This window comes from Sceloporus undulatus, chromosome 1 (assembly GCF_019175285.1).
Source record: "Sceloporus undulatus isolate JIND9_A2432 ecotype Alabama chromosome 1, SceUnd_v1.1, whole genome shotgun sequence".
Lineage (NCBI taxonomy): Eukaryota > Metazoa > Chordata > Lepidosauria > Squamata > Phrynosomatidae > Sceloporus > Sceloporus undulatus.
The window spans coordinates 14,486,748-14,499,322 of NC_056522.1; the positions used below are offsets into that span (position 1 = coordinate 14,486,748).

Consider the following 12,575-nt stretch of genomic DNA (forward strand, 5'->3'; position numbering starts at 1 on the left):
ATTTTCTCTACCTTCTATTTTTCCTAGCATTGTTGTCCTTCCTAATGAGTCATGCCTTCTTGTGATGTGTCCAAAGTACGACAGGCTCAATTTAGTAATCTTGGCTTCCAGAGAGAGTCCTGTCTTGATCGCTTTAGAACCCATTTGTTTGGCTTTTTGGCTGTCCATGGGATCCTTAGCACTTTTCCCCACCATCGCATCTCGAATGAGTTGATTTTCTTCCTGTTGGCTTTCTTAACTGTCCAGTTCTCACATGTGTATAAAGTGATGAGGAATCCTATGACTTGGATGATTCTAATTTCAGTACTCAGTTGTTTATCTTTACTCTTTAGGATCTTGTCTACTTCTTTCATAGCTGCCCTCCCCATTCCCAGTCTTTTTCTGATTTCTTGATTGCAATCTCCATTCTGATCAATACTTGATCCAAGGTACAGGAACTCTTTAACTATTTCGATGTCCTCACTGTCTAAGTTGAATTACGCAGCTCCTCCATGGTCATTATTTTTGTTTTCTTTATGTTCAGCAATAATCCTGCCTTTACACTTTCACATCAGCCCTTTTCACATCATATACAAACAGTTACTCGAACATCTAAGCAAAGGCCTGACTTTCAGTCTCACAACACTGATCACAACAAATATAGTGGTTTCATGGGTACATACATGTCATCACACAGCTCATCCCTATGCTGTTTGGCTCCTTTGTGTGTGAGGATCTGTTTCTCTCACAATTTGTCTTCTTCACTTATTTTTTTCTTTCTATCTCCACGGCTTTTCTGTCTATTAATCTCCCACTTCACTTTCTCTCTTTGTCTCTCTCCTCTCCCTTCATATTTTCCTTTTTTATGGAAAAAAAAAGGAAATACATTCCTGACACTCCAAGACTTATCTCTCTTACACACACAGGTCTGTTACAGACTGCCAAAATAAAGCTGCTTCGAGTCTCTTTGGAAGTATGCTATTTAAATGATGCATGGGCCCTAAGAGTCCAGAAGCCGCACCAAAGCTGCCCTCCAGTGCTTAGGAATGGAGAGTGGCTTTGGCGCAACCTCCAGACTCTTAGGACCCATGCATCATTTAAACAGCATACCTCCAAAGAGACTCGAAGCAGTTTTATTTTGGCAGTCTGTAACAAGCCACTCACACACACATACAAGTCATTAAGTGCATGTGTACATCCATTTGAAAAATGGTCAATATGCCCAATCCCCCCTCAAAGTGGGGAATTTCAGGCGTATGTAATGAGACGTAACATCCCCAATAAAGACATCACACATGATAACTTTTGTAGATCAGAGACTGAGCTGGTTTACACAGAACTGAACCCCATTACATGAATGAGCCATGTTTTATTTTTTATATGTTTATTGCACTTACATTCCTGCTTTTCTCCCAAAATGGAATACAAGGTGGCTTACAATAATTTTTAAAATATTCAACTAAAAAAATAATTTACAATAGCTAAAAAGGAATTAAGCATCAACATTGAAAACATGATTAAAACACTAAAAACAAAAACATATTTAAAACAGTTTATATATATATATATACACACACACACACACACACACAGAGAGAGAGAGAGAGAGAGAGAGAGAGAGAGAGAGAGCGCATACCATGTCACACACTGCAACTCCATAGTTAACATTCAAAAGCCTGCCTAAATAAAAATGTCTCCATCTGGCAGCAGAAAGACAGGAGGGAAGGAGCCAACCGGACTTTCTGTGGAACAAAGTTCTACATGTTGGGAGCAGCCAAGGATAAGGCTCTCTCCCGAATCCTTACTAACCATGTCTGTGAGGATGGTGGGACTGTGAGAAAGCTGTCAATGCATACCTTGGTTTATATAAAGAGATACGATCTTGGGTTCTTAATGGAAGATGATTAACCATCCATTAAGAAGCCAAACCCTCCCTCCAGTCCATCTCCCCTGATCCAGGCCTTGGAGGTAGAGAAGAACTGCTGGCCCTCATCCCCTTCCCCTCCACCACTCCCTTCTCCTTTCGTGTCATGTCTTTTTAGATTGTAAGCCTGAGGGCAGGGAACCATCCAATTAAAAAGATTGTATGTACAGCGCTGTGTAAATTTACAGTGCTTTATAAATAAAGGTTAATAATAATAATAATAATAATAAATATTAAGAACAAAAGGTTTATGCTCACACACACAGTTTCCCATCTCCACTCCTGCTTTTTCATACCTTGGAAGAAGAGATGGGTCAGATCTCTGTGACATCCAAACATGAACAATGTGATTTCCCTAAACGCAACTTGACGAAAACCAACCAAATATGAACTAAGGTACAGTCAGCCCTTCTTATACACGGATTTGTTATACAGGGATTCAAGCATACACGGTTTGAAAATGTTCCAAAAAAGTATACATTTACCTTGATGTTCCATTTTTCATTAGGGACACCATTTTGCTCTGTCATTATATTTAATGGGACTTGAGCATACACGGATTTTGTTATACACGGGGGATCTTGGAACCAAACCCCAGCGTATAACAAGGATCCACTGTATCAAATCTTGGTTTGTTTTAACCAGAGTTTACCCATAAAAAGCAACACTGTGGTTTCTCCAAAGAATTCTTTAAAATTGGAAGCAAATGCTTTCAACCCCTTTCTCCAGCGAGCAAAAAGAGGAGGCAGAGTATAAGAGCTCAAGGCTCATATACTATTCATGCAACAAGAAACCATGGTTTCTCGTTACAATAATACTGGAGCAGCATGTGCATCTGATAGGGCTTTTGCTACAAAATGCTGAAAAGCACACTCAATAGCACACAGATATAAGGGAAACTGTCATACAGAGCAGGTCAGTGTCACCAAGTGTGGAAGAAAAATATTTTTATATACTGCCTCATATGGAAATCACTGATGAACTATATCAGTAACAGACTTCCCTCAGGTGATATTCTCCTGACATTTTTGGACTACAAATCCCTATCAGTTCCTGCTAACACATCCGATAGAGGAATGATATACACAAGTTACTGTTCAAAATATCTAGAAGATTGGGGAAAGCTCTGACTGGCTTTTCAGGGACAAAGATAGATCTTTCTTAGCTTCCTTACTACATAAGATCCTACACAAAAACTGAACACAGAACTTCCTACATGCAAAGCATGAACTCTGTCAGTGCATTATAGCATCTTTTTTGCAATATGGTAAAAATACAGAACAGGAGATACATGATTTGGAGGTGAAGAAGGGACACCCCTTTTTCAGCATGAGATTAGCCCACATGGACAGTAAGAAAATGCTTAAACAAAGAGGTTACAAGTTTTTTTAAACAGGTTACTGAAGATGTCACAAGCTTTAGACTGAAATCATTTGTGACCACTGATGGCATGGGCAATGTCCCGCAGATGACTGACACACGAACAGCCACATTCCACCCAATAATTTAAAAGAAAGCACCAGGGGATGGGGGTGGGAAACCATTCTCCGTCTACCATTTATTACTAGTCATTCATTCACTGTCAGCCACTGACCACAATTCTCTGCATGGAATAGAATTTGCTGAAAATACAAAACACAGTAAACAGTGATTCAACAAAACAGTGATGAAAAACAGCAAAGAGAAAACCAGCAGCAGGGAATAAACCTATGGTCAACTTCTGGCAGAGTTGTGCTAGAGATTGCTAGAGAGAACATATTAATCGAAACCTCAAATAATCAAATCTGCAAAAGTCAAAGCCGCAAATGTGGAGGGCAAACTGTACTCCATAAAGCTAAAAAGCAGCTTCATATTTTTGTGCTAGAAAAGGAAAAAGTGTAGAAAGATTATGTATCTTGCAGGTATTAAATTGGCATAGAAATTGGGAGAGAAGGCGAATTTCACTGAATTACAGACAAATAGGTGTGTCTGTGAGCGTGTGTGTGCGCCTTCAAGTCGCCTGTCAACTTATGGAGACCCCATGAATTTCATGCGTCTTCACAGGCAAGGAAAGACTCAGCCATGGTTTTGCTAATTGCTTCCTCTGAAATATAGCCTGACGCTGGTTGGCAGTCTCCCACTCTATTGCTACCCAGGGCTGACTCTGCTTAGCTTCTAAAGGCATTGGTGCCCTTAGATTTTTTAGGCCAAATACACCTACACTACAAGCGAATTCCCACAACTCTTGTGCAGCTGCTGGATCCTTGAGTGAAAGGGCAATAGATGGCATTATGGAGAGCATCACTTTCATCAGACCCAACATGGACCCCTAAGCCTCTTCCTCATGTACTGAAGATACCCAAAACAGAATGGGAAATGGCCACAATATAGCCATAGTTCAGCATGCTTCCATTTCATTAACTTCAAAAGGAATCATTAATTATGCATCTGGGGCCTATAATTCTATGTGTACTAATCTCGGAGAAGGAAAATAAACCATATGTCCCCAAAGGAATCAAGAGGATCCTTACTTAACTGGATCATAGAAAATACATTTCTCTTACAATGTAACCATTTTCATTTCCTAGCAGCCACTCAGGAATCTTACAAATTCAACATGTTTAATTTAAAAACAGCATCAGAGAGGAAGAGAGGGGGCAAGCCTGACTTCGAAAGACCCATTTAGGATTAGGACAATTAAGGGAGCTCTTTGAATATACATCACCTATAATAGTATTATAATAGCTATTGCCTCCATCTTTTTTCATTCAGATCTCAATCCACAATCATTTAATTGTGTGTGTGTGTGTGTGTGTGTATGTATATGGCTATGTGCGCATGTGTGTGTGTGCATATGATCTTACAATACTGTAATCCAAGCATCTGAGAAAGGCTGTATCTGCACTGCAGAAATAATCCAGTTTGGCACCACTTTGACTACCATGGCTCAATGCTATGGGATCCTAGGAATTGTAGTTTGTTGTGACAGAGAAGGCTAACACAAAACTCACAAAACTATGGCCTGTCTGTAACAGGCCTATAATTCCCAGAATCCGATAGCATTGAGCCGGGGCAGTTAAAGTGGTGTCAGATGAGATGATTTCTGCAGTGCAGATACAACCGAAATGAATCACAACCCACAGAAGCTGATGCTGAAATAAAACCCTTTGTTGTTATTAGCTGCCTTTGACTTAACCCCGACTCACAGCAACGCTGCGGATGAGCCACCTCCAGACCCCTCTCTCCTCCATTGCTCTGCTCAGGTTCCCTTGATTCAGGCCCATCACCTCCCTAACTATATCCAGCCATTTGGCATGCGGCCTTCCTCTCTTTCTACTCCCTTCTACCTTTCCTAGCATTACTCTCCCTTTTAATTATCCATGCCTCCTCAAGATGTGGCCAAAATACAAGAGACTCAGTTTAGTCATTTTGGCTTCCAGGGAGATTTCAGTCTTGGTCTGTTTGTCTTTTTGAGGCCTCTTCTCCAGCATCACATCTCAAATGGGTTTATGTTCTCCTTCTCCACTTCCATCCCTGTCCAGTTCTCTCAGCCTGCCATGGTCACAGGGAATGCAATGGATGGGGCATTAGTGCTCAGCTGTACATCTTCAGACTACCCTTCCCAGTCATAGTCTTGTTTTGACTTCTTGGCTGCAGTTTCCCATTCTGGTCAATGTTTGCTCCAAGATACAAGGAACCTTTTAACTTTGTCATTATCTCAGTTGGATTCATGTAGATCTTCCCCAGACATTATTTCTGTTTTCTTTATGTTCAGTAACAAGGCTGCTTTTGCCCTTCCTTCCTTCCTTCCTTCCTTCCTTCCTTAGTAACTGTTCCAAGTCCTTGGTGTTTTTGTCCGTGTATCTTAAGGCCACAGATGCTCCTTCCTCCTATCTTCCCTCCTTTTCAAACCAGCTCTTCATTCATTTTCTGCATGGAAGCCGCAGCCATTCTGTTTCTCCCTGTTCTCTTCTGCCTTGGCTCTCGCATGGCTTTAAGGGCCTTCATAGCCCTTCCTGATCAAGGCAGTCAAAGGCGTTGCCCTAGTTTGGTCCATCAACAGGGAGCTGTAATCCTGGGAACAAGTTGAGTTTGCTATCATCTATGAAGCAGAACGGAGCGGCCGTATGACTTCCCTGGACCTAGAGACTGTACTTCTATCGACGCAGCCAAGGATCGCCTTGGCCTTGTTAGCCGCAGCATGGCGCTGCCCCTCCTCCTTCTCCTTACCTTCGCACTTCTGCTCCACGAACTCGAAGATGGGGATGGACCAGGCGGGGCTCCGGAGGAAGCCGGCGATGCTGTCTACCACCCACTCCACCTCGCCCTCCGCCTCCACCTCGGCCGCCATCTCATCGCTCCCTCGCTCCCCGTTTCGACGCCGCTTGCCTCACAAACGACGACGACGACGCAGACGCCGCTGCCTCTGAGGCGCCTCTGTTGCTGTCTTCTTCCGGGGGGGAGAAAGGGCACTGCGCATGCGCGGGGGAGCGGAGGTTGGCCGGTCGCTAGGCTACGGACCAGTTCGGCCTTCCGTCGCTATGGCAACCCTCGTCACAGAAGAGGAAAGCGGGTCGGGAGGAAAGAAGCCCAAAAAAGCCCTGTGCGCATGCGCATCTAGCCTTAGCCCGCACTGCGCAGGCGCGACTTTCCCTCCCTGCCTCCCGGTGTTCACTCCTGTCTCGCCTCTATGCGATGGTTCTCTGAACCTTCCTCCTTTAAACCGGAAGACAAATCGCGCATGCGCCGTGGAAGTGGAACGCGTTGCTGGACCAAGCTGGGGGAGGGAGGGAAGTGTCGGCTGCTGCCACTAGAGGGCGCGCCAACCCCGCAGAGGCTCCAAAGGCCCTCTTTCTTCCATCTTTTTAGTTAGTTTTGATTATTAATTGAATTTATTTTCTGTTTTTTATTTTAAACAATTTAAATTTATCTATTTATTATTTAAAATATTGAATTTATTTTTAATTTTATTTTAACTTTATTTAAATTTATTTAAATTAAAATTTATTTATTTATTATTTAAAATATTGAATTTATTTTTTATCTTATTTAAAATTTATTTAAATTTATGTATTTATTATTTAAATTTTTATATTATATTATTATTATTATTATTGTGCTGTTGTTGTTGTTGTTGTTGTTGTTGTTAATTGCCCTCAAGGGGACGCTGACCTCCCAAGCCCCCTTGAATCCCATTTTGGGAGAAAAGGGAGCTATAAATCCCACACATTAAATAAATAAGTGAAAATATGGGTGCATCTACACTGTGGAAATAACCCAGGTTGACGCCGCTTTAATTGGCGTGGCTCCATCCTATGGAATCCTGGGATCTGTAGTTTTGCATGGTCCTTCGCCTTCTCTGACAAAGAGAGCCAATGCCTCACAAAACTACAAACCAGTCTTCCTACCTTCCTACTGCCTTCTTCTGCCTTACCAAGATGCCTTACTGTCTTTTCTAGCGACTCCTGCCTTCTCATGATATGCCTAAAGTATGACAGTACGGCAGTCCAAGCCCCCCTGGAGTGGTTTGAGCGTTGGACTACAACTGGAGGCCAAGGTTCAAATTCTGGCTCAGCCACGTAAACCCACTGGGAGACCTTGGGCAAGTCACACTCTCTCAGCCTCTGAATGGCAATGGCAAACCCCCTTTGAAGAAACCTGCCAAGAAAACCCTGTGATAGGGTCGCCGTAAGTCGGAAATAACTTGAAGGCACAACAACAACATGACAATGTGAAGTCGAAGGCTTTCATGCCTGGCATCCATAGTTTTTTGTGGGTTTTTCTGAAGATGCCAGCCACAGATGCTGGCAAAACATCAGGAATAAACTCTTCCAGAACATGGCCACATAGCCCGAAAAACCCACAAAAAACTAACAACATGACAGTCTCAGTTTAGTCATTGTGGCTTGCAAGGAGTGTTTGGGCTAAATTTGCTCTAGACACCATTTATTTTGTCCATGGCATCCACAGAACTCTTCTAAAGCACCTCTTCTCAACTGATTCTCTTCCTATCCATTTTCTTAACCTTCCAGCTTTCACAATCATACACACAAAATTGGGAAATGGCACAGATAAATCTCATTTTAGATTTTGCTCACATCACAGAGGTGGGATATATGGAGGGGAAATTGCCTTAATGAAGTGATTTTTCTAATTTGGAAGGAAGCGTCTCCGCTACGGAGATGACATTGTTTTTCTTATCACCACTTTGCATGAGGAATGGGTAGCATTAGGAGATGAGGGGATGCCTTCCCCACAAACACAAATCTGGGGCTGCAGCAGTAAATTTGCTGCCATGGCAAATTCCGATAAAACAAGGCATGTGGAAGGTGTATGCCCCGTTTTTAAGTCAAAAAAGGAGTTTATCACACTAAGGAGATCGGGAGTTTATCCCATGAATATCCTGGAAAAATTGCATAATTATGTGAAAAGATTTAACATAACGTCACACAATAACCCGCCATTAAAGTGGTCACAAAGAAGCATTAGTGTGCATCTTTTTACCTTCTGGACTTCAGCAACAATGTATTTCCAATATCACTTTATTTGCGCAATTGCGTGTGATAATCATTCGCTCAATAACTCGCCATTTTCGCTTTATTTGCGGGAAGCTTTAAATGCGCTTTAATCTCTCTTTAATGCCGAAATTAGCCCCAGTGTGCTAAACTCCAAAGCACACTTGGAAGCATGCAGTTTAGCTTGAAAGTAATATGCATGCTTTCTACTTGCTTTATGTTATTAAAGACAACTCACACTGTTTTGCTGTTGCCTCAGCATCCAAACACAGTGGTACTGGGAGACAGATGGGGTTAAATGGGGTTTCTAGGCTATGTGTTGCCCATCCCTGGAGTAGATGGTGTATGAAGAAATCTTGCAGCACATTTAAGAATGATTTATTTTAGCATCAGCCTTCTTGGATTAAAATACACTTCCACAGATGCACTAATGCTTCACATAACAGAAAAACAGGTCCCTGTTTTGAGGAAATGGGGTGGATAAAGATAAGAAATCAATGTGTACACATGCAGCTTCATGTACTGCCCTAGACTTCATTGCAATAGAAGACTGAAATTAAATAATCATTCTGGCCAAGGGATTCATTTGTGTCTGCAGTTCTGTCAGGGTTTTATTATGCATCCCATCACTGCAAAGCATGTCGTGCTACAACATTGTGTTGTATGGCCCACATAATTAAATAATAACAATTCTTTGCACATTTCATTCTTTGCTGCCATTCAGTACATGTCCAGGACAAAAGGAAAGGATAAGACCAAGTTCACTGAAATAATGAAAAATAAACAAAAGTGATAGGGTATGAATATAATATATATGTGTGTGTCTGCATGATGTGTGCAGACAAACCACTAAAATAATCAGTTATTCAGATTAACACTATACAGTCCAAATTATAAGCAGTATGGAAGAAGATCCATAAGACATACATAATTTCTTGCAGGAAAGAAAATGGTCCAAGGTCTCATCCGATTCTTAATTCAAACAGAAGCCAGACATAGCAGTCTTCATCAGTGGTCAGTTAAAATCTTACGTTGTCCAATATTTCCTCCAGACAAAAGGCCGAAGAATTGGTTTAAAAAATCTTACATATTGATATTCAAAGTACATATATTTACAAAGAACATCAACCCAGCGCTTACTAATGTAAAGGTACCAATCAGGAGAAACAAACAAACTAAGTCCATGATCCAAGATGGCTTTTTATTTTGCATGCAAATGAACACAGGGGAATCATTTCTACCAAATTGTGCCCCCCGGACAAAGTATAGAGCAGCCTTTTATACAGAAGACAGTGCTTAAGCTTCGGGCACCCTCCTTCTGAACTTTCAATAACCCAAATTAAAAAAGTGTGTTCTTAACATTTAATGAGGATGGAACTCTATGTCTTATCACCGAAGACTGATTTATCTCCCTCCCTGTCTGGGTCAGCTTGGCCTTGACTCTGCAGGTGCACTGTCATTGTGCCAAAACTCAGAAAGGGGAAGGTGGGCAGAGAAAGTAAGGTGAAGAAGGGGGGCAACCCAGCCAAAGGAAGAGCAGCGAGAGAGGGGGGGGGGTTATCAAACCCTAACACTAACACTAGAGTATAGATGTATACCAAATAAAAATGCCTCTTCTCCTTCGCTCCTCACAATCTAATGCCAACAGTCAGAGATTATGTTTACATAGTAAGATTTCCACACCAACCTTCATGCCTCATCTGTCATTAATTACGTATCTTGAGTCAAGGCTACAATCTGGTGTGAATTTACAGTTAATGAGCCCTCAAAGATAACAAATCCTTCTTAAAATACTTGATTATATAGGTTCATTGTGGAGAATAATTAAATTAGAATCTATTATGTCACATGTAAAAATAATACTTTCAAACAAATACAGTGGTACCTCGGGATACGAAATACCCAGGTTACAAAATTTTCGGGATACGAAAAAATCCCATAGGGAATTATTGTTTCAGGTTACGAATGTTTTTTCGGGTTACGAAAAAACTTTTGGTGCTTTTTTCGGCTTTTTCGCACGGAATCGCGGCTTTTCCCCATTAGCGCCTATGGCAATTCGGCTTACGAAGGCTTTTCAGGTTACGAAAGCGGCCGCGTTACGAATTAATTTCGTAACCCGAGGCACCACTGTATAACAAATAAGACAAGGGCAAAGAACATAATTCAAAAAGGGAATAGTCAGAGTTAATTAGCACAATGCATTCTACATCATAACCACAGTTCTGCAAATATTTTAAACAAAAACAAACATTCCAAACATGAACACTACAGATTACCTGCATATATATATATATGTAAAATAAATAACAAAATATGAAGACAATAATGGTAATTAAAAGTATACACCATTAGAGAAACCACTGGTAAATAGCCAAAACCAGAAAACAATGAAGAAGAAACTGGCTAGAATACTGTTGTTATCCAGTCTGCGTCTTGATTTAACCATTGGCAATTAGAGTATTTAGTTTGTGGATCCAATACAGTTCTCTTCTTCTCAATTTATTACTCACTTCCCTATTTCTAACCACACAGCAAAAACTAATACTATATCTGTCTTTTCATGCTTAAACTCATAAAAATGCTTCACTAATGGTGCATGCATTTTCTGGTTCTGATACAACTTTCATGTTCACAAATGTCAATCCTTACTTCCTTTCTTGTCATTTGTATATATAATAGATTACAGACGCACTGAATGACTCATATTATTCTTTGTGCGTTGCAAGCAAATAGCTGGTTAAGATGATATTGTATGTTGTCCAATGGGGCACTGTAAAATTTTAACCTACAACAGTTAGAACACACACAGCCATTTCGAAATGGAAACACATCTATTCCCATCTGTAGCAGTATCTGTTGATCTTATAGGGCATCTCATGTTGCTGTGCAGTGGCTTGTTTCTCAAGTTCTGTCCACATTTAAAAGTAATAATGGGGACTTGTTCACATCTGGGAATATCCTGCAACAAAAACCAGTATTTATGTATGATTTCTCTAACTTGAGCAGTAAAGTGAGGCCTTGTTATCTGTGGGCTTGCCATCCACAGATTTAAGCATCCGTGGGTGGGAAGCCCCCATTATCCCCAATGGCAGTGCATGCATATGGCTGCCCTGCCATTAGAAACAAGCCCTGTTGTCCCCAGTGGCAGTGTGTGCATATGGCCATGCTGCCATTATGTAAATGGGACTTCAGGTAGGCCCCCGTAGGCCCCAAACAATGGAGGCTTACCTGAAGTCTAGTTGTTCCTATTCAGTTTTGGGAATCCACAGGGAGGTCCAGAATGGATCCCACTGTATGCATATCCATAAGGGCTAAATGCACAGGCCAAAAAGCCCATGTTCCCCCCGGCCTGGCATCATCCTGTATGCAGGTTGTTGGCCAGACCAGGACTGGCTAGACTGGATACCAATCCAATGGCTTTGATCTGACCCCATCCAAAAAGGCCATTAACAAGAGACTGGCTATTTGCAGTGCAGTTTCCTGGAAACTCCAATGCAACAGCTGGCAGACCACATGGGCACATGTCCCCTTAACCTGCAGCCATCACCACTGCCCTCCCTCTGAAGACCCCAGTCATGGCCTGTGATACTGAGTGTGGGTGCCTGGCCATGTAGTTGAAACCAGGTGCGCCATTCCTGCCCTTAGAACCCGCAGCGAGGCCTTCAGATAGCGTGTGGTTGCAGGTAAGGGGCATGCAGCAGCCCCACAGAGTGGTGGACATGTGAACACACACCTGTTGCTGTGCCAGACCAGGGATGGAAACAAGTCAGAACCTCACGTTGGATATCACAGGGTTGGCCCAAAGTATCTTGCCCATGTGTATGGACCATAGTCAATGGTACAATAGGGCCTCGGTATCCATGGATTCCCTATCTGCAGATTTGATAATCCATGGACGGCAAGCCCATGTTGTCCCCAATGGCAGCGCATGCATGTGGTCAGGATGCAAGGCTGAGTGGACCTTGGAGTGTGGATGCCTGACAGGATACCTTGGGATCGAACTCACAATCTTGTGGCTGCAATACAGGCATTTAACCACAGTACCACTAGGGCACACCTTCACCTGAAGTCACGTTGTCCTTAATGGCAGTACGTCTGCATGCACATGCCACCATTGGGAACAATGGGACTTGAGCATCCCTGGATTTTTGTATCCGCGAGGGAGGGGAGGTCCAGGA

The 12,575-nt window shown here is 42.1% G+C and overlaps 1 protein-coding gene across 5 annotated transcripts in view; it reads right to left on the reverse strand.

The window, feature by feature from the left end:
- The window catches only part of CFAP36 (cilia and flagella associated protein 36), a 29,282-nt gene extending 22,870 nt beyond the window's left edge, over positions 1–6,412 (reverse strand). Inside the window, exon 1 of one of the 5 annotated variants that reach the window (XM_042446940.1) lies at positions 6,113–6,411. In XM_042446940.1, coding sequence (XP_042302874.1) covers positions 6,113–6,233 — 121 coding nt within the window. In that variant the 5' untranslated portion in view covers positions 6,234–6,411. Of the gene's footprint in view, positions 1–6,112 lie in introns of all 5 variants that reach the window. The other 4 variants (XM_042446939.1, XM_042446938.1, XM_042446936.1 and 1 more) reach the window with 4 other exon arrangements.
- Positions 6,413–12,575: the final 6,163 nt, after the last annotated feature.